This window comes from Bos indicus x Bos taurus, chromosome 27 (genome assembly GCF_003369695.1).
Source record: "Bos indicus x Bos taurus breed Angus x Brahman F1 hybrid chromosome 27, Bos_hybrid_MaternalHap_v2.0, whole genome shotgun sequence".
NCBI lineage: Eukaryota > Metazoa > Chordata > Mammalia > Artiodactyla > Bovidae > Bos > Bos indicus x Bos taurus.
The window spans coordinates 32,796,834-32,819,038 of NC_040102.1; the positions used below are offsets into that span (position 1 = coordinate 32,796,834).

A 22,205-nucleotide genomic window follows, 5' to 3' on the forward strand; every position below is an offset into this window, starting at 1 on the left:
GTAGTATTCTCGCGAGAAGTCTAGAAGGCGGCAGTGATGGCGGCGGCGGGAAGCGGACCAGGACTGGGAGTGAGCGCAGGACCAGGCCCGGCAGCAGCTGCTAATGCAACACCGGCAGAAGAAGGGGAGACGAAGCAGGCAGCAGCCGTAGCGGCCGCTCCAGCCGGAGAGGGGACGTCTGCTGCTCCAGCCTCCGCGGAGCCCGGCTCCGGAGAGGCCGAAAGCGGGTAAGGCATCCTGCGGCCCGAGGAAGACGGGGGTAGGGGGCGGGAGGCCGGTCCCTTCTGAATCCCGCCGCTCCCGTGAGCACTCCCACCATCCCTCCTCCGAACCTAGGCCTGGCGGCCAAAGGCTCGCCCTGCCTTTACCGGGGCCTTCGTCCCGCCCGCCGCTATACCCGTCCTCTCTGAATCGTATCTCAGGCTACGCCCCTTTGCACACCTTTCGCGGTTTCTCGGCCTCCCTCCCACCCCTAGCTCCCCCCGCAGGGGGTTGGTAGCTCCCCCGCCCGCTTTTTTTTAGCAGGAACCCTTCAGAATTCCCAGAGAGGGAAACCACTTTGTACTGCCAGGCTGGAAGGAGCATCGGTCCCTCTGAAAACAGAGATGGAGAGGTGCATCTCTGCGAACCTCCCCAGGGACTAGTTCTGTCCGCTGTAGACTTGTCTGCAAGGGCGGTTAAGGTTTCCTTGTGCCCCACGGGCTTGAGTTCATCTTGGCCGCCTTCTTCCTAATGCTGAGCATCCTGTCTGAGCATCGGCTTGGCTGAAAAAGAGTAGGGATGTGAAGTTCAGCTGTACTTGGATCATCATCTTTGGGAATAGGCGTTTTCAGGTTTTCTTCTGAAATTTCTTCCATGAATGCTCTCCTTATTTTACAGTGATGCAAACTCGGTTGATGTAAGTGGTGGCTTGGAGACAGAATCCTCTAATGGAAAAGATACACTTGTAAGTATTTGAGTGTTTCTACTGCACAGTCAATAGGATTGGTTTTTTAAAGAGTTTGTGTGTCCACCCCTGCCCTAGCCGCCCCTCCATTCAGGTCTTTTGTTTTCTTTACATCCGTGATGCTGTGAATTTGTAGGGAATGGGCTCCAACAGTTCAGACTCCTTTCCTTTGGTTCTCACACAGTGTGCTGCTCTGGGTGAAGCAGGCTGGCGCTTCAGTTGAGCCCAAGTACATTTCAAGTACTTTTCTCTTTGACGTCCTTCTTTTTCTGATCCTTTTCCGTCATACGTTTCAGGAAGGTGTCTCAGCTGTTAGTGTTCTTAATATGCTCAATACACACATAAATTCTCTTGGCAAGAATCTTGCCCTTAACTTGATTGTTTACAATGATGCCAACGTGGTGGGTAACATTGTAGACTCTTCCAGTTTTGTTCTGCAGGGTATTCATTTTTGAACAGTGCCCATTTCTTTGAGGAGAAGGCAATGGCCTCCAGTACTCTTGCCTGGAAAATCCCATGGACGGAGGAGCCTGGTAGGGTGCAGTCCATGGGGTCGCTAAGAGTCAGACAGGACTGAGCGACTTCACTTTCACTTTCATGCATTGGAGAAGGAAATGGCAACCTACTCCAGTGTTCTTGCCTGGAGAATCCCAGGGACAGGGGAGCCTGGTGGGCTGTTGTCTGTGGGGTTGCACAGAGTCGGACATGACTGAAGCAAGTTAGCAGTAGCAGCATTTCTTTGATATCTACAAGATTACCTTTCTTGTAGATTTGCATGTATGTGGCCAAAGGAGCAGCTCTTATGTTTTCTAAAAGGCCTAGAGAACATGTGGGGGTACCCTTCTTCTCTCCCTTTGCACTGGTCATTTTGGCAAAGTACTGGAAAATAGCAATTCCAGGCAAAAGGGTTGTTTGTGTTTTTTTTTTTAAGTTTTTAAGCGAATCAAAAATATAATCAGATCAACTGACATGATTCTCTGATGGTTCTGTGGACACAGGAAGGTGCTGGGGATACTTCAGAGGTGATGGATACTCAGGCAGGCTCCGTGGATGAAGAAAATGGCCGTCAGTTGGGAGAGGTAGAGCTGCAGTGTGGAATATGTACCAAATGGTTCACAGCAGACACCTTTGGTATAGATACCTCGTGAGTATTTTTCAAAGTCCTTTGTGAGAATTTCTGTGTTAAATAGTAGATCTCAACATGTCCAACAGATGGTCCCACTCCAAGGATCGAACCCAGGTCTCCCTCACTGCAGGTAAAGATACCATCTGAGCCACCAGGGAAGCCCAGTTAGGTGTGTGGGCAAATGTAAATGCATAGGATTTCCCATGACTCCTGATTCTGGTTCAGTGAGTAGTAGGACTTGAATCAGAAATTGTTTTAATAGTCTGAGCATGTTTTTAGTCTACTAAGGGCATTGCCCTTAATAGGTAGAATGGTAGGTATTATCTTTGTCTTTGTGCTTAGGAGACAAAACTGCATTTACAAAGCATTACATAAACAAATCTGAGACAGTACCATTTAAACCTTGTATTGGATATTGTGGATTTGGGGGAAAGGATTGGCGTACATGGTGGATAAAGCCTGATGTCAAAAATTTGAGATGGCAGGTGCCTCTTCATGCCTGACATCCTTTTTCCTTTTGGTTTCTAACTCACTCCCTTTAGGTGTCCTGAATTCTCTGCTCAGCAAAATCAATTTCCAGTCTTTGCCTCTCTTCTAGTGAATTAAAATCATATTAAGAATTTGAGAATGAAAGGCTCCTTATTCAGGAGATTCAGTCAACAGCTAGCAAGAGAGCATTACTGACTCACTGTCTACCGAAATGACTATACTGCTGGCTCCCTTGGGTGTTCTTTCCATATTCAAATAAATTTATATAAGACTATCTCAAAAGAGGGCTGCATTGTTTGTTCTGAAACTAACGTCCCTTGGGTTGGTTTGTGAAGAAATACCTTCCTTTATAATCTGTTGAATGCCTTCTAGTTAAAAAGTTAAAAGTAGTATTAATATACTAATTAACATGTGACTGTTGATATTGAAGGATTGAATGTTTTAAACAGAAAGAAAAATACTGAGTGGTCAGAAGAATTGATCTTGGTAGAAAGACCTAAGAGAAAATATACAAGCTGGTCAGTTAGGAAAGACCTCAAATTGGGCCATTTTCACAAGGAGAGTTTATTTGGATAAACAGGGCCTAGGAAAGGAAATTTACCAGAGAGATAACTCGGAGGGATGCAGAGACGAATCAAACCATAGTTCAGAGGTTTGCTGGTGACCAGTGTGTACCTGAACTTGAGAAGTTACACCTAAAACCCAGTGGGTTGGACAGATTATCTTTTATGGCAGATGGAGGGAGTGAGTGAGTGAGCTAGCAGGGTATGAAAAAAACTGCTCTAACCACCTGATCGTGTTTGTTAATAATTGTACACCTGCCTCTCTCTCCTGTAAATGAGCTTACCACAACAGGCTGTTTGCAGAAGGGGCTGTAGAGAGAGGTACAGGTGAGGGAACTTGATCTTAACATTCATAAGGATGTTTCTTACTTCCTTGAATGGTGGTGGTAGACACACACCTGGAAACATCTCTTTAAGGATACGTTAAATTAGTTTCGGCAGAACTGAGCTGAAGATAGTCGCACAGTCATGTCCGACTCTTTGTGATCCCTTGGACTGTAGCCCTCCAGGCTCCTCTGTCCATGGAATTCTCCAGGCAAGAGTACTGGAGAGGGTTGCCATTTCCTTCTCTAGGGGATCTTCCTGACCCAGGGATTGAACCTGGGTCTCCTGCACTGCAGGCAGATTCTTTACCAACTGAGTTTCAGCAGAGTCCACGATAAACCTGTCTTTATTTTGATTTCTTCTTTTCCACCTTAAACCAGTCTTTGGTTTCTCTGTTGCTTTCTCCTTTGCAGGACCAAGCTTTTCCTATGCTTTTCCAGTCACCAGCACAGCCACCATGCTGCACTAAGGCACGGGTCCTGTTAGCCCCCAGTTCCTTCCACCGGCTTCTCTGCCTTCAAACAGTCAGGCCTGCTTTTGCCCCCAGCTCATCTCTTAGGAAGTGAGCTGACACCTACCAGGAGTCTCAGTGGTTAGGACTCCTTTCACTTCCTGCCCCCTCACTTAAAATCAGCCCCTAAGCTTAACCAGTTTCTTTTCTTCTTGTATACTTGCTTGTCCAATTTTGTTATTTCACTCTATGTGAGGCCTTTTTTTTTAACCTTCTGTAACTGCTGAAGAAGCTTCTCACATATTCCCTTTTCTAATCTCTTCCTCCCTTCAGACCTGTTCTATCACCAAACTTTCCGCTTTCACTACATGGCTTCCCCTTCAAGGTGTTCCTGTTACCCACAGAGAAAATTCACTTCCCCAGGCATGTGAGGCCTCTGCTACTTCCTACCTTTCAAGCCTTTCAGCATATCTCTGACAACTCCCCTCCCCTGGTCAAACTGGTGTGCACCAGATTGCCCCTTTGCCTCCAAATTTGCAGTTTCTCATCTATACATGAAATAGTTCACCTACAGAAAAGAAAAGCAACTTGTCTTTCCAAATCCAGTTCATAATTTGTGTCCTCAAAAAATCTTCCCTAACTCTTAAATCTGAAGTTACTACTTCAGTCCTTTAAATTCTTAAAAACAGGACTTTCCTGATGGCCCAGTGGCTAAGACTCCACATTCCCAATGCAGGGGGCCCAGGTTCAATCCCTGGTCAGGGAACTAGATCCCACATGCCTCAACAAAGATCCCGTGTGCCACAACCAAGACCCAGAGCAGCCAAATGAATAAATATTTAAGATAATAATAATGTGAAAGAGAGTGAATGTTAAAAAATAAGTAAATAAAAAATAAATTCTTAAAGACGGTCATCTGTAGGATTCATTTGGTAATGAGGCAGGTAATGTTTTTTGACTTCTGTGTTGTTCTTGAATAATTATTTACATTTTGAAGTTAATCTTTTTATACCTCTGTCTGCCCTTTCCAACAATTTTATTGACACTTTACAAAGAGACTTAAATATAGATATTTCAGTGCAAAGATATTCAAAGAGACTGCTTTGTCTTCTTCCACAAGTGTTTTTAGGTGTTTAAAAACTGTAATAAACTAGCCTGGATAGGGGCTCCAGTCAGAGCCTGCCAGATGTTGAATCAACTGTGGTGGATAATGTCCTGCTAAATTTTTGTGACAGAAAAGTTCAGCTATTTGTAAAACTACAAAGGGCCTGTTTTGGTACCCTTTTCAAGTTTTAAGAGTGTGCTACTATATTAGCATCATTATCTAACTTTCACTGAGGGAAAGGATCCCTGTTGATGTACTTCTTTGAAGCGTGTGTTCAGAGGTTCACTAATGTGCGGAATTTGGCGTTCTCCAGATCCTGCCTCCCTTTCATGACCAACTACAGTTTCCACTGCAACGTGTGCCATCATAGCGGGAACACCTACTTCCTCCGGAAGCAAGCAAGTAAGGACGAGCCCTGGAGGGCTGCATGGTGACCTCCTCTGGTAGCCGGCAGAGACAAGGGATCTGGGCTCAGCCAAGTTGGGGAACCTCTGCCACAAGGCTGGTAGAATTTACCTTGGGGCTTAGCTCTGGATGCCTGCTCCTGTCCATTTTAGATCACATGATGCTGTAGTTGTTAATCTGTGGACCATCTGGTTGAATATTCCTCTGGTGGCAGGAATATATTACTACAGTAACTCTTTCTTCCTTTTTGCTTTTATAGACTTAAAAGAAATGTGCCTTAGTGCTTTGGCCAACCTAACGTGGCAGTCCCGAACACAAGATGAGCATCCAAAAACCATGTTCTCCAAAGATAAGGTAGAGATAGAATTACTGTCATTGCAATCATGCCAGAGAAGCAGGAGGAACTTCTGAATACAGTGGACCCTTGAACAGCACAGGTGTGAACTTCACTGGTTCACTTACATGTGGATTTTTTCAGTATATACATACCACAGTTCTACACAATTCAAGGCTGGTTGAATCCTTGGGTGTAGAACCATGAATACAGAGAGCCAACTGTAAAACTCTAGGAGGATGTTTGACTGTGGACAGTCCAGTCCCCCTAACCCCATGATTTTTCAAGGGTCAACTGTACAGCCTGACAAGTTCTTTTCCCCCAGTTTCTATGAATATATGACTGTAGATTCAGTGATTCCATTTTTCTCATTTCGTGTGATTTACTAACTTCCTGGTGTGTGTTCATTATGTCATTGGCTTAGCTCTTAGAAGGATGAATCTTTAAATAGTTTTGATTGGCTTTACAGAAGCAAACAATTGTCTGTTCCACGATTAATAATCAGATTTTGAGGTGAACCTTCTCAGCTTAGTTTGAGCTGTTTTCATGGATGCCTATCATAGATTTTGTTAGGGAAAAGGTTGACTTATTAAAAATATATATATATCCTTTATTGTTAAACCACATGACTAAAGTCAGTATTTAAAATTAGATGGTCAGCCCATCCGTGAGTCTTTCAAGACTGAAGCACCCTCTCACCTTCTCTCTCCACATGCTGATATTTTCTATTCTAGTCAATGCTAGCTTTGACCTACAAGATTGATTGTATACCCCACTAATTGACTGCAACCTACAGTTTGAAAGACACTGGCTGGGGACTCCCCCTTCCCTGGTGGTCTAATGGTTAGGACTCAGCTTCCACTGCCCGGGGCATGGGTTCAGTCCCTGATCGAGGAACTAAAATCCCACAAGCCGCATGACTTGACCAAAAGAAAAAGAACAGCACTGGTTGGTATAGGGTGTTTAGTTCAGTTCAGTTCAGTTCAGTTCAGTCGCTCAGTCGTGTCTGACTCTTTGCAGCCCCCTGAACTGCAGCTCGCCAGGCCTCCCTGTCCATCACCAACTCCCGGAGCCTACCCAAACCCATGTCCATTGAGTCAGTGATGCCATCCAACCATCTCGTCTTCTGTTGTCCCCTTCTCCTCCTGCCCTCAATCTTTCCCAGAATCAGGGTCTTTTCCAGTGAGTCAGCTGTTCGCATCAGGTGGCCAAAGTATTGGAGTTTCACCTTCAACATCAGTCCTTTCAAAGAACACCCAGAATTGATCTCCTTTCAGATGGACTGGTTGGATCTCTTTCCAGTCCAAGGGATTCTCAAGAGTCTTCTCCAACACCACAGTTCAAAAGCATCAATTCTTCGGTACTCAGCTTTCTTTATAGTCCAACTCTCACATCCATACATGACAACTGGAAGAACCATAGCCTTGACTAGATGGACCTTTGTTGGCAAAGTGATGTCTCTGCTTTTCAATATGCTATATAGGTTGGTCATAACTTTACTTGCAAAGAGTAAACGTCTTTTAATTTCATGGCTGCAATAACCATCTGCAATGATCTTGGAGCCCCCAAAATATAGTCAGCCACTGTTCCCACTGTTTCCACATCTATTTGCCATGAAGTGATGGGACCAGATGCCATGATCTTAGTTTCTGAATTTTGAGCTTTAAGCTAACTTTGTCACTCTCCTCTTTCACTTTCATCAAGAGGCTCTTTAGTTCTTCTTCACTTTCTGCCATAAGGGTGGTGTCATCTGCATGTCTGAGATTATTGATATTTCTCCCAGCAATCTTGATTCCAGCTGGTGCTTCCTCCAGCCCAGCGTTTCTCATGATGTACTCTGCATATAAGTTAAATAAGCAGGGTGACAATACACACCCTTGACGTACTCCTTTTCCTATTTGGAACCAGTCAGTTGTTCCATTGTTTAGTGAGACCAGTATATTCGGGATCAGACTGAGGAAGGCCTTTTCTGCTAAACAAACAAGTTAGGGCTTAATCCTGAAAGCTGAGGGAGTCATCAGAGGGTCCACCTTGCCCCTGCCCAGCTTTTTTCCTACATTAAAAAGAATGCGTTTAAACAGAGGTGTGCTATGATTAGATTTGTTGCTTGGTTTTTTTCCTTCCAAATTGTTATTTTGAATTTTTCAAATATACAGAAAAATTCAGATACAACAATAAATGCCTGTTTATTCCTTATCTAGATGTGCCTGCTGTTAATATTTTGCTGTGTTTGCTTTATCTACCAATATGTATATTTTCCCGATAAGCTTATATGAGACTTAAGGCTTACAAGTATAATATCTATAAAATTGTAGATATTATACTTTATCCAGTGTTCTCTCATAACCACAATACAATGACCACACTCAAAAGAATTAATGTCAGTGCAGTTTTCTTATAGTTTGTGTATTTTGTGTATACAGTGTACATTTTCTCAACATTATTGTCTAAATAATGTCCGTCATAGCTTTTTCTTCCAGCCAGGACCTGATCAAGGATCACACATTGAATTTAGTTGTAATGTCCCTTTTATCTCTAGAGCAGTTCCTTTTTTCTTTTTGGTTTGCTATGACATTTGAAATTTTGAAGAGCCTAGACAGTTGTTTGCCATGATGTTCCTCAATTCGGATTTATCAACTTGTTTCCTTATGACTAGGTTTAGCTTAAACATTTTTGGCAAGAATATTATGTAGGTAGTATGTGTTTTTCTCTGTATTCCATTAGGAGACATAAGACATTGCTCTGTTTTATTATTAGTGATCCCAAATGTGACCACTTGATTTCTCCACTGTAAAGAGACTCTTTTTCTTTGTAATCATTAAGTAATTTATGGTTAATACATGGAGTTCGTGTGAATATCTTGTTCTCGCAACCCTTTCAAGCAGTGGTAATTGTAACCACTGATTATCCTAACCTCAATCAGTTAATGGAGTGGTCCTTGTACAACAGAATATATTTATTGGTTACAGTTCTTTTGTAAAGAAGAGCCCCGCGCCGCCCCCCGCCCCCGCCCCCCGCCCCCCGCCCCCCCCCCCCGCCCCCCCCCCCCCCCCCCCCCCGTCCTCCCCGGTCATTGTTGTTGCTGCTGTTTATCTTTAGTTTTAAGACTCGCTGATTTTTATAGTCCATCATGGGATTTCTGGATTTCTGATGCTCAGATCTGACCAGTGTAGCCCCATCCTGGCTGACTTCAGACACTTTTTGATATGTCCCTATCAGTCTGAACTCTTCTTACCTTCTCGAACAAGAAGACGTTCCAGTCTTCCCTTTTCCCTTATACTTCCCCTAATTCAGCCTGGCTCCTTTGAGTAAAGCTTCCATGTTCACGGAACTTAATCTGGTGAAAGACGTTAGTGGTAGGTTGGGGCAGGTGGCCTAGGGTGGGAGGATGTTGGTGACAGAGGATGAAGTTCAGACACTGTGTTAGTCGTGTAAACAGAGGCTGGCGAGGACCACAGTTGGAGCAGGAAGGAGGCCTGATTGGTGAACACTTTCTGGAATTTTAAAGTTCATTTGGTGACTGCTGAGATGTGCAGGTTGCATGAGAAGGATGAGGGTGACTCCGTGTGTCAAACCTGTGATTCTGGGTGATCCTGAGTGCGAAGAGCAAGAATAGAAATCTGCAGAGCAGATTTGTGAGGTGAGGTTCAAGGTCAGTCCTAGTCACATGGAGTCTGAGGTGCGTGCAGGATGTCCAGGTAGAGATGTCCCCAGCGCGGAGGAGCGGGAGCTCAGGAGAGAGGACACCAGGAGACGAGGGCACATCTTTTCCCTTTAACCGGATCATAAGCCCTGTGTGGCTAAGAGTTGTATGTGCTTGTTTGAAATTCCCCACAACTTACATGTTGTTCACATGCAGTTATATATTCATTCAGTTATTAAAAGATGAGAACCATGTATCTGTCTTTTGATTCTGATGAGATCTTTGAAAATGCAGCAGTTTTGTGTGTGTGTGTGTGTGAGCATAATTTTGAAAGCAGCTATAAAAGCTTTAATATATTTTGTTTTAAAAATCAGGATATCATACCGTTTATTGATAAATACTGGGAATGCATGACGACCAGACAAAGACCTGGGAAAATGACCTGGCCAAATAACATTGTGAAAACTATGGTAAGTCAGTTAAAATTGACTAGACTCAACATTTAGAAATCCAGTGTTCCTTGTAAGAATTTATACTAGAAATTATATATATGTATATAAATAAATGGATTTTGTTGGGTGTTTTTTTTTTGATGGTGTTCTCACTGAAATAATGTGATGACTAAGAACAGGAGAACAACAGTATTAAATCTTAGTAATTGTAAATTTTAATGGTTTTCACACTAAATCAGTAAGTCGCATGTAGTCTTAAGTGAAGATATGGTAGTTTTATGTACACTGCTGAATGCTTTGTCCATTGCACTTTGGCAAGTATAGTTTTATGCCTAAATTGGAGACAATTGTTTGATTTAAAAAAACAAACTTTATTCTGTACATTATTGTTGTTAGACTTAGAGCACCTGGGGAGACATCAGCGCAAGCTGTTACCACTGTGTATCTCTGTGAGGTGTGGGGATGAGTGAGTTATGAAGGATGGTGGCTCTCATTTTTTCAAGTTTCTCTACTGTTTGTATTTTTTGACGGTCATGCATTAGTTTTCTAATCAAAGAAAAACAGTACTGGTGTGTGTTGGTTTTTTTTTTTTTTTTCAGGGGGCAGGGTGTTGGTGTTGAGATTTGGAGATTACACCTAGGAATTGGGAGTTAGGGGTTAATCATCCATTCAGTGTAAATATAAAATTTCCAATAACACTAAAATACTGTTTCCTTTTAGAGTAAAGAAAGAGACGTGTTCTTAGTAAAGGAACACCCTGATCCAGGGAGTAAGGACCCAGAAGAAGATTACCCCAAATTTGGCCTTCTGGATCAGGTACGTTAATTGGCTTCACAGGCCCCCATTTGATTTTTAAGCCACGGGGACAGAATCAGGCTGTGCTTACATTTGTGTATTTGCCACTTAAAAATGCCTATGACCCAGTGGGCTCCAAATAAATGGTTCTTATTCCATGTGAAGGAAAGAGCACTCACCTTAAACTGGGAGACCGGTGTGTTAGTTGCAGCTCTTCCTTAAAATGTTGTGACTTGACACATACCATTTGTATCTTTTTAAACTTCCATGTCCTCACTTGTAACACAAATACGCCATTGCAAGTTATTTCTGATTTTCTCTCCACCTCAGATTTCATAGAGATTCAGATTTCTGTCTTTTCTTGTAAAATGTGAAGCTCTAGCCACACTGGGCCTGGATTCCCACAGGGAGGTCTGCCCTTGGTCCTCTACCACCCCTCCCCATTCCCCCTCCACCACCCCCAGCCTGGCTCAGCCTGATTCTGAAAGCACTTCCATCCTCACCCTTGGCTGCCTCACACATGTGACTTGCTGATCCCTGAAGCATCTAAGTTTGGGACCTCTGCAGGCTTCAGAGTCTAGGTTGCCATTCTATTAGAATTTCTCCTGGGTTTTTTTTTTTTTTTTTTTTTTTTTAGCATTGCCAGGCTGGTTTGATTAGGTAGCCCACCCTCTACAATTGAATATTTTCCCTCTAGGATCTTAGTAACATCGGTCCTGCTTATGACAACCAAAAACAGAGTAGTGCCGTGTCTACCAGTGGGAATCTAAATGGTAAGTGTTTAAATATCTCATGGATGAAATGTTTGTAAGCTATTGAACCCACATGTGCCTAGAATTGGGCAGTTTTTGGGCTGACTCTTAACTAGGTATTTACTAAGATGCTTTAAAGTCCAAATCTCAGTTTTTAGGGGCTAGCCATGGATTTGAGCTATGGTAGTAGAGGAGAAATTTTTGTTACTTTACACTTGGTCTTAAGTGAAACATTTAACATAAAGCAAAGTACAATTTTAAGGTCAGATTTACTAAGTTTATATTCGACTCCCCATCTGTATCTTTATAACTAACAATTTAGGTTCACATACTTTGCACTCAAATTTTCCTTAATTCTACTGTTATTTAACTTCCTACCCATCTTCTAATTTTTCTTGCCCTAAATCTTCAGCTTATGCACATGACACCATTTCTGTGTTGACCACCCACTGTAGCATGTTTTTCTGTCTGACCCATCTAAAAGCAGGACAGCCCTTTGCTACTAATGGCAACACATTGAAAGCAGACACAATGGGGAGGCAGCCAGCTCTTCATCTGACATATGGTGTCCTTACCTTCTCTTCTGGAGCCATAGGGTCTTAAATATGTAACCATTTCCACTGTTACTAATATAACTAAGTGTGCTGTTCATCTCTTTATGTTATTTTTCTCCTTTTTGTTACAAGTTGACAAATGAATACAGGGTGCCACTTCTGTTCTTACAGGTGGAGCCTCTTTTGGAGGTGAATTCCTCCTCTGTCTTCTTTCAGCCTCTCAGACTTAAGTATTTTGTGGTTTGGAAAATGCTTTTTGCTGAGTTGTGATAGAAGCTGAAACTGAGTTAAGACTAAAGCCTTGTGGAGTTGGTGGCAGTAGCACTGGATATGAAACAGTAGTTCCGGTTTAATGTTAGTAATTGGAAGCTTGTACGTTGTCATATTCTGCCTGACACGGCCAGCAGCCCCCTTAGTGTTGCTTGTTTTTTTCAACGTGGATCTAAAACTTGTCTCAAAATTATTGAAATGCAACGCCAATAAAACCTTAATAGTTTTTTTGATTACGGTAACAAACTATAGAGATGTTGATGTTTTAACAGTTCAACATTAAGCCTTTTATGAGGACAGGATGACACCTGATATGTTCATAAAAGGAAGTTCAGCATAAATCTGGTCCTGTCTGTGCAGAATATGACCTGCCTTCAACGTCTTGATCCTCTCTTTATTGCAGCAGAACTGCTGATAATTTCCCAGCTTGCCCCAAATTAAGATACAGTACTCCATGCAGTTGTTACGTAAAGGTGTTTTCCTGCAGTTCAGGGATGTTTCCTGGAAGTTGGAAAAACAAACTAATTGAGAGGAATGACAACTGGACAGAAATTTCAAAGTACCTATTTAAATGCACAAGGTAGTCTTCCTTGTGGCTTTTAGTATGTAGCTCGTTTTTTTTTTAATTTATAAATTCTTTATTTTCCACAAGCCAGATTCGTCTAACCTAAATTTGATGTGTTGGCACAATTTTAATAATTGTAAAGATTGCTGACTAAATTTAAAGCCGCCTTTCCTGCTTGTGTCATGTACAACCACACCAGATGCCTAGCAGCACTGAAGAGAAACACCTTTTTAGTATTTCTGTTTTTTGTTTCCACGTTTGGTGTACTTCTGTTTTGCTGGAAGTTCAAGTTCAGCGCTTTAGCAGATCCTGTGCCTCTCTCATGTTTATGGACTATGCCGTGTGTAGTTCATGCAAGCGAGCATCCCTTCAGTGAGGATGTTCTCCTTATGGATGTTTGTATTGATTTGAGTGGGAAAAAACTATCCACGCAGTTACTTCCAGCTGTGGGTGTCTGCAGTCTGAATGAGTGAAAATGCATTTGTGTCACATCCTTGGAAAGTGTTCCAGGAGTTGCAGTTCATTTAAGAAGCGAAGGGCACAGCTGTAACCCAGGTTCATTAGTGCTGGGTTCACTGGAGTCGCTGCCAGAACCCAGTATTCTGTGCTGGGAGCCACCCAGCAGACTCAGGCGAACCAGGGTGAAGTCCAGTATGCTTCTGGGAAGGAAATCCTGTGGTGTCACACAAATGCACGCTGGGAGTGTTCGTCCCAGGGGAGAGTCCCACGGGGTGCCTGTCACAGCTCACTGAAAGGGATCTGCCTTCTCTTCAAAGGAGGAATTGCAGCAGGAAGCAGCGGGAAAGGCAGAGGAGCCAAGCGCAAACAGCAGGACGGCAGCACCGCGGGGACCACCAAGAAGGCCCGGAGGTGAACATCCCCCCCACCACGTCAGAGGGCTGCAGAGCCCCTCAGTGAGGCAAGAGATCAGCGTCTGCGGGCACAAGCCTGCCCCTTGTTCTCAAATCTAAACAGATTGAGGGGTCAGGTAGCCCCAGACTAGGTGCCCTGTTCGGGGAACTTGTCTCTAAATGAAACAGCCCCAGGGAAGCACCCTGTGGTGATTGACCTGGGAGTGAAGTTCCGCTAAGGCATCTTGAGAAAGGATAGATGGACCACAGGCAGTGAAAGAAACCAGTATTGAAGGTCAGCTCTTACACAGTAAACTTCCTGCCTGTCCCCCTGATAGCTCTTCCCTTCACTTTGTTCAGTACTGGGGTGACGAAATCCAGGTCATTTCTTATTCAGACTGGAAACAGGTTGTGGGTGTTCATATCACTGAGTTTCTGTTCTTTAGTCGTAGTAATAAACATGCTGCAGGAAACCGCCCTTGTTCCTCTGCGCCCTGTCTCCCCTGGCTTAGATGCATATTCAGATAAAGTAGTTCTCATTTCCCCATCTTGCCTGCAGAGGGCAGAATGATCTATTTGAATAATGAAAAACACTTGAAGTTGCTGGTGTTCCAGTTGAAACCGAATACAGCAGAGGCCTGTCTGACAGAATTGAAGGCACGTGAGCTAGAGGAGGGGGTTGTAGTTTCTTGATTTTATTTTTTCCTTTCTGCAGTGACCCTTTGTTTTCTGCTCAGCGTCTTCCCCCTCATGGCTACCCCTTGGAACACCCGTTTAACAAAGATGGCTATCGCTATATTCTAGCTGAGCCCGATCCCCACGCCCCTGACCCTGAGAAGCTCGAACTCGACTGCTGGGCAGGAAAACCGATTCCGGGAGATCTCTACAGAGCCTGCTTATATGAACGGGTTTTGTTAGCCCTCCATGATCGAGGTGGGTAAGCTGTTAATGTTTGTGCTGGGCCCTGTGTTGCTCAGAACTACTATCGTCAGCTCTGTCCTGTCTAGAATTAGATGGACTTGCCAATCTAATCCTCACCCCGTCTCTAACTAGGCTCAGCCGGAATGCAGGAAGTCATTTCCTTCTTTGTCTGTCCTTATAAGCTCTAGCCATTTATATACAGATACTTTTTTGTTTTTAATTTTCTATTTTGAACTAATTTTAACTTACAGTAAAGTTGCAAAAATAATAGAATTTCCATATTGAAAGTGAAAGTGTTAGTCGCTCAGTCATGTCCAACACTTTGTGACCCCATGGACCATATAGCCTGCCAGGCTCCTCTGTCAATGAAATTTTCCAGTCAGGAATACTGGAGTAGGTTGCCTTTTCCTTCTCCAGGGGGTCTTCCTGACCCAGGGATCGAACCTGCTTCTCCCGCATAGCAGGCAGATTCATTACCGTCTGAGCCACCAGGCTGCAAAACACAAAATTCTAGAACTTTCATATATCTGTCATCAAACTTCTCCTAAGGAGTTTCTCCTTAAACAGCCACAGTACAGTTATCGAAACCAGGAGATGGGACTTCCTTGGAGGTCCAGTGGTTACGAATCTGAGTTTCCACTGCAGGGGGCGAAGCTTCAATCCTTGGCTGCTCAGCGTAGCCAGAAAAACAACAAACCCAGGAGATTAACATTAGTAAATACCATGAATGAAGCTAAAGACTTTATAAATTTCACCAGTGTTCCACTAATGCCTCTTTTCTAGGATTTCACATTGCGTTCAATTATTTCTTCATAGTCCCTTGCAGTGTTAATCAACTACTTTTTGAGTGTTCCTCAGTGAGGGTCTGACTGACTTTTTTTTCACATTTAGACTGTGGTTGTACACTCCTGTAAGAGCAGTGCGCACATGGATCCTTCCTACTGCATCATCTCTATAGGCTTGTGATGTCCGTGTGTCTTGTTTTCGATCGTGTGGGCACAGTCATTTGGCTAAGGTGGTTTCTGCTGGCTCTCTCTACTCTCTTTCCCTTTGTAGTTAATACATATCTTAGGGAAAGATCCTTCAAGGTTATACAAATATCCTGTTTCTCTAAAGTTTTGCCCACTAATTTTAGCATCCATTCATGGATCTTGTTGTTAATGTGGTGTTTGCCTAATCGTTTGCTATTTCTTCTTTTCTCTATTTAATTATTTAATTGATTATTTGTATCACTGTGGACTTAACACATATTTATGTATTTTGTAGGCTATATTTTATTTTGTCATTCAAATTACTCCAGCTTTGGTCATTAGGAGCTTCTTCAGGTTGGTTCCTGTGGGGTTTTGTTTTTTGGAAGTATAATTGACTTAGGATATTAGTTTCAGGTTTATAACATAGTGGTTGGGTATTCTTAGAGATGATACTCAAAGTTATTACAAAGCAATGGCTGTGTTGTCTAATGCCGTACGGTGTATTCTCATAGCCCGTTGGGTTACACATGGTGGGTTTGTGCCCCTTGGTCCTCTGCCTGTATCTTGCCCGTCCCCGCTTCCTGCACGCACCTCTGGTAAGCACTAGTATGTTCTCTCTATCTGTGAATCTCTTTCTTGTTTCACACATTCATTAGGTGTTTTAGATTCCACGTAAAAATGATAACAGAATACTTGTCTTTCTCTGACTTATTTCACTGAGCATAATACCCTCCGGGTCCATTTAACATTGTTGCCAGTGGAATCTCTTGTGTCCTGTTGATAAGCCCCCATCGTTTATTTTCCCTTACTTGCGTCACAAGTTGTTTGTTTCTGGTTCATCTCACGTTTTCTATGCTGCAGGCCAAGTATCAGCTTCTTCTCCAGGGAACCCAGATTCCTTTGATTGGGGAAGCAGCCTCAGAAGTGAAGATGTGAGCGTTCTGTATGCTCGCCGTTGCGGGGTGGTACTCCGGGCTCCCTCGGTGGATCCAGGTGGAAAATACGTGTCTGCGTCGTAACGGACACACGTACATGGCCTGTACCGAGTTTACTCTGCCACCTTGGATTTTAATCAAACACTGTAGGGTCTGCAGCCATAAAATTAAAAGACGCTTGCTCCTTGGAAGGAAAGCTGTGACAAACCTAAACAGTGTATTAAAAATCAGAGGCATCCCTTTGCCAACAAAGGTCCGTATAGTCAGAACTATGGTTTTTCTAGTAGTCATGTATGGATCTGAGCATTAGACTATAAAGAAAGCTGAGCACTGAAGAATTGATGGTTTTGAACTGTGGTACTGGCAGAGACTTTGTGAGTTCCTTGGACTGCAAGGAGATCAAAACCAGTCAATCCTAAAGGAAATCAGTCCTGAGTATTCATTGGAAACACATATGCTAAAGCTGAAGCTCCAATACTTTACCCACGTGATGTGAAGAGCTAACTCATTGGAAAAGATCTGATGCTGGGAAAGATTGAGGAGAAGGGGACGAGAGAAGACCAGATGGTTGGATGGCATCATTGACTCAGTGGAAATGAGTGAGCAAACTCCTGGAGATAGTGAAGGACAGGGAAGCCTGGTGTGCTGCAGTCTCTGGGGTCACAGAGAGTCAGACATGACTGAGAGATTGGAAAACCACCATAGAGTCATCCAACCTCCCACCTTTCTGTTTGTAACTTCTTTCTGGAGCAGTGAGAAACCTGACTCTAATTATCTACAGCACATTTTCTTACTTATTCATGTCGAATGTGCACACAGGGTGGTTTGAGAATTGCAGACCACTGTAGGAAGCATTCACTAACGAGATTACAGCATGTGTGTACAGCTCTTTCGGTCTTGGCCTTGCACTGTCCCGTGTGGATACTGTTGGCTTAGTTCTTTTCCTCCCACCTCCTTCAGCGTGGTCACAACTTTCATTTGTGATACAGGTAGGCTTACTTGTTAGTGTTGGTATGCCATTGGGGTTCTCCTGCACACTGGGGGCGTGTGTGTGTGTGTGAAGGGTACATGTGACATTACCGGGGTTCTGAGAATTACTGCTGTTCACTGAGGTTTGCTCAGTGTCACTGCCTCCTCAGCCCTGCTGCCCGCCCTCATTTCTTCCTTTTCCCCTGCTGCTTTCCCACCCACCTCTGCACTTAGCCAGGCTCTTTAGTTTCTAGTTCATCCTGGCTGTGTTTTTTCTGCACAGACGAGCACACACATGTATTTCCTTTGCTCCTTGTTTTTTTGTACAGAAAGGCAGCATACTGTAGGGAGTCTTGCATTTTGCTTCATGCAGTTACTCCAAACTATTTCAAAGAGCTCGTCCACTTTTTTTTTTTTAGCTTTATGATATGCCATTATGTGGACGTACATGGTGTATTCAGCCGCTCTGAATATAGGCATTTAGGTTGTTGCTAGGATTTTGGATTGACAGAGAAGCAGTGGATAGCTTTGGTGTGTGTGTGTGTGTATTATTGGTGGTGTATTTTCCAAGGTAGAATTCTAGAAGTGGAATTGCTGAACCAAAATAAGTATATATGTAGTTTTGTTCAATATTGCCAAGTTTCCCTTCAAAAGGTTGTGCTGGTTTGCATTTCCACCAGCAATGTAGAGAATGTTTGTTTCCGTATAACCTCACAAACAGAAGATTTCCTAGGTATTAATTTTGTCCCATCTGAGAGGTGAGAAGTGGAGTCTCAGGATTTTGTGTTTCTTTGAATGTTATTTTCTTGTTTGAGTTGTTACCTTGTGCATTAGGTTTGTGTTTTTTTATTTCCCCTGTTTCTGTTGGGAGTTTGATATTTTGTCTCTTCATATGTTAGGGATGTTAGTTAGCCCTTTGTCTGTGGTGTATTTTCTCCCAGTTTGTCAGTTGTCTTTTGACTTTGTATATGACTTTTTTGAAATGTGAAACTATTTTTTTAATGTATAATAGTTCTTTTAATGGCATAATTTATTCAGTTACTAGAATAGCATTCATTATCCTGTAGAATGGGAAAGTGAATTTAAAGAAACTACTGTTAGATAGGTGTACTTCATGAATTTTTTTTGCTGTTTTTCTGGAGTATTAATGCAAATTCCAGATAGCATATTATTTCACCCATAAATATCTCAGTATTTATCTCCAACAAGGATTTTTAAAAACATAACCACTATGCCATTGTGTTACCTAATGAAGGTGAATAATAGTTTCTTAATTATTCCATACTCAGTTCACATTTCCATGGTTGTTTAAAATATGCCTCTTTCACTTGTTTCTTTTAATTAAATCTGAACACATCCATATAGTTATTTCATTAGGAAGCCCTTCATTCTTTCTTTCTGTTTTTTTTAACTTTCTAATTTTTTCAAAATTTATTTATTTGTTGGCCATGCTGGGTCTTTGTTGTCGTGCGAAGGCTCCTCATTGCAGTGGCCTCTCGTCCTGAAGCCTGGGCTGCAGAGCACGCGGGCTTCGGCCGTTGTGGTGCTCGGGCTTAGCTGCTCCGAGCATGTGAGATCCACCTGGACCAGGGATCGAATCCCTGTCCCCGTCATTTGCAGGCAGATTCTTAACCCCTGGACCACAAGGGAAGTCCCCTTCATTATTTCTTGAATTGATGCTAAAAGCTGTAACTCTTGTACTGATGCTTGTCAATCAAAAGTGAAGGAGACAGTGAAGTCACTGGGACGTAACCCCTTGGGGTGATGAACCGTTTAGGATTGACTCCTGCTAGTGACAAGCATGCTTTGAGAGTAGGGAAGGGCCAGATAAGCGACGTCCAGGTTTAAGCAGTGATCCTTGTCTTGTTTCACTATTGGCTGTAATTCTGGAGGGGAGAAAAAGAGAGACCATGGGCCCTTAGCAGTGACTTGTTAGAACTTAGTGCAGGGACAGTAGTGGCTCCTGCTGCCTGTGCTGAGCCTTTTAAAACTTAACCGTCTATATAGTATCTTCTAAACTTTATTTTGAAGTTATCTCAGATTTGTTTATTATTTTTTAAAGAAAGTGAAAGTGTTAGTTGCTCAGTCATGTCCACCTCTTTGCGACCCCATGGACTGTAGCCCACCAGGCTCCTCTGTCCATGGAATTCTCCAGGCAAGAATGCTGGAGTCGGTTGCCGCTCCCTTCTCCAGGGGATCTTCCCAACCCAGGGGTCAAACCTGGATCTTTTGCATTGCAGGCAGATTCTTTACGATCTGCTCCACCAAGAGAGCCAAATTATTACTATTTAAAAAAAATATTTCTGTATTTATTTGGCTGTGTCAGGTCTTAGTTGTTGCGTGCTGGGTCTTCACTGCAGTGCCTGTGGGCTTAGTTGCTTCATGGCGAGTGGGATCTTAGTTCCCTGACCAGGGATGGCACCTGCATCCCCTGCATTGCCAGGCAGATCCCCAACCCCTGGACCACCAGGCAAGTCCCCTCAGATTTATTTCTTAAGAAAGTTGTAAGAACTGTAGGAAACTTGTTGGTTTTTTTTCCCTGAACCGCTAGAGAGTAAGTTGCCATGATGCCCTTTCAACCACTGAGAGGTTTATTTTGTGTTTCTTACAGACAGGACGTTCTCTCTGTGTCATCTAGTGCTGCACAGTGATCACTGTAACAGTTAGCAGTCTAAAGCGACCAGTGTTCATCAGCCCACGGTTTCTGAGGGTCAGGAATCTGGGGGCAGCTTAGCTGTGTGGCCTGGCTCAGGAAAACTCAGGAGGTTGTCATCAAGCGCCTAGCTGGGGCCGACAGGTCTCTTTCCAAGACGGCTCAGTCACGCAGCTTTGACAAGACGCCCTCAGATCCTCACTTGTGGTCCATAGACTGCTAATTTGTCCTCATCCCTGGAAGCTGTATAGTCCGTGGGGTCACAAAGAGTTGGACACAACTGAGCGACTTTCACTTTCACTGGAAGCTAACTTCTCCCAGAGCAGGTGATCAGGGAGCCATAATGCGTTTGACCCATCTTAAAGTCGGACAGTCAACTCTAACTTCGTTTTATTTGGAAATTGTCACTAAATTCATTTCACACTCAAGTGGAGAGAAATTAGACTGCATCCCTTGACAGGAAGAATATCAAATAACTAGTAGTTATTTTTACACTTACATTCCTGTGGAACCAGTACACAACCGCCGAAGGCAGAAAGTCAGCGTCTGATTACTTCCATCCCATCCTCAGATGCAGTGCAGGTTTCTCCAGATGATCTGGTGTGTCCATTATAGCAGAAGCATCCAGTTGAAAGTAATTTGCTGCATTTAGTTGTGATTCTGAATTCTGCTTCAGCCTGGAACAGTTTCTTCACCTTTCCTAGACTTTGACCTTGACACTTCTGAAAATGAAGAGACCAGTTATTTTACAGAGTATCCCTCAGTTTAGTTTCATCTGGTTCCTCGTGATCCAGGTTCTGCATTCTCGACAGGAGAATCACAGAAATGGTCGCACGTACTGCGTCCTGTCAGTATGGTCCTCATATGTGGTCATAGATGGTGTTCACACTTGGGGAGCTGAGTGCAGGACATAGGACGATTCTACTATTTTTGAAAGTTTGAAATTGTTTCAAATAAAATGTCTTCTAAATCCTGATGATTTAGTCACACATCAGGTTCCAAACACAGTTGTATTTTAGGGAATAGTATAATTTAACCTGCCATCTTAAATAATCATATATAATAACAAGTGGCTGCTTGACAGCTTTTTTCCTTTTTCTTTCTTTCTCTGCCTTCATCTGTATCTTGAAGTTTTTAATTCCTAAACTAATATTTCAAATTCCTGGCTTGATATTTCTGGTTTTTAATTTTGCTTAACTGGAGGGTAAGAGACTTTGTGTTTTTGTGGCTATTGTCTCCAAAGTATTTCAAATAAGTTGCAGGCTTTTCTTTTCATCTCTATCACTGTAGCTCCCCAGTTAAAGATCTCCGATGACCGGCTGACTGTGGTCGGCGAGAAGGGCTACTCTATGGTTCGGGCTTCCCATGGGGTTCGGAAAGGTGCCTGGTACTTTGAAATCACAGTGGATGAGATGCCGCCAGACACTGCCGCCAGACTGGGCTGGTCCCAGCCGTTAGGTAAGCCAGGGCTGTGATACAGACATGGCGACAGGTGGAGAGGTGTCCACCATCTGGTTGACCGTCATGACTTTGGGGCTTATTGGATTTTGTGGGCATAATGTTCAATTCCTAAAGGTTTAGGTAGGTTGAAGTTCCTAGGAATATTTTTATAATTCATTGCTTGTGAGAAATAGTTTGTTAGCAGTTTGACAAAATTCGTAAAAAATTAAAAAGGAGTAGAATCTTTTCTTTCAGCAGGCCAGAGTAGACTTGCAGTCCTGACTTGCTGTGTATGTTCTTACTGGAACAGGTAACCTTCAGGCTCCCTTAGGTTACGATAAATTTAGTTATTCTTGGCGGAGCAAAAAGGGAACCAAATTCCACCAGTCCATTGGCAAACACTACTCTTCTGGCTACGGACAGGGAGACGTCCTGGGATTTTATATCAACCTTCCCGAAGATACAGAGACAGCCAAGTCACTGCCCGATACCTACAAAGATAAGGTGAGTCTGTCCTCCTGAGAGATCCCTGGGTTTGAAGACCAGTGGCAGCCGATACCTGCAGCTGCATGTTCTCTTGATGCTTATCTTTCCCAATATTTCATTTTGGAAATTTTAAGACATAACACAGTTCAAAGAATTTAAAAGTAGGTGTCCAAATGCCCAATACCTAGATTCTGCCATTATCATA

At 43.1% G+C, this 22,205-nt stretch overlaps 1 protein-coding gene and 1 long non-coding RNA gene across 5 annotated transcripts in view; one reads left to right on the forward strand and one right to left on the reverse strand.

Moving 5' to 3' along the window:
• ASH2L (ASH2 like, histone lysine methyltransferase complex subunit) overlaps positions 1 to 22,205 on the forward strand; it is a 27,544-nt gene continuing 5,339 nt past the window's right edge. The window contains exons 1-13 of one of the 4 annotated variants that reach the window (XM_027529607.1): positions 1 to 227; positions 880 to 946; positions 1,945 to 2,090; positions 5,318 to 5,406; positions 5,669 to 5,763; positions 9,761 to 9,856; positions 10,559 to 10,654; positions 11,331 to 11,406; positions 12,111 to 12,128; positions 13,551 to 13,644; positions 14,341 to 14,558; positions 21,365 to 21,532; positions 21,825 to 22,018. In XM_027529607.1, the coding sequence (XP_027385408.1) occupies positions 37 to 227; positions 880 to 946; positions 1,945 to 2,090; positions 5,318 to 5,406; positions 5,669 to 5,763; positions 9,761 to 9,856; positions 10,559 to 10,654; positions 11,331 to 11,406; positions 12,111 to 12,128; positions 13,551 to 13,644; positions 14,341 to 14,558; positions 21,365 to 21,532; positions 21,825 to 22,018 (1,548 nt within the window). In that variant the 5' untranslated portion in view covers positions 1 to 36. The remainder of the gene's footprint in view (positions 228 to 879; positions 947 to 1,944; positions 2,091 to 5,317; positions 5,407 to 5,668; positions 5,764 to 9,760; positions 9,857 to 10,558; positions 10,655 to 11,330; positions 11,407 to 12,110; positions 12,129 to 13,550; positions 13,645 to 14,340; positions 14,559 to 21,364; positions 21,533 to 21,824; positions 22,019 to 22,205) is intronic. The other 3 variants (XM_027529608.1, XM_027529609.1, XM_027529610.1) reach the window with 3 other exon arrangements.
• Positions 17,896 to 22,205, reverse strand: part of LOC113884760 — a 6,976-nt gene continuing 2,666 nt past the window's right edge. Inside the window, exons 2-3 of the long non-coding RNA XR_003509006.1 lie at positions 20,574 to 20,796; positions 17,896 to 19,307 (exon numbers count right to left, since the gene is read on the reverse strand). This is a non-coding gene — a long non-coding RNA (uncharacterized LOC113884760). The remainder of the gene's footprint in view (positions 19,308 to 20,573; positions 20,797 to 22,205) is intronic.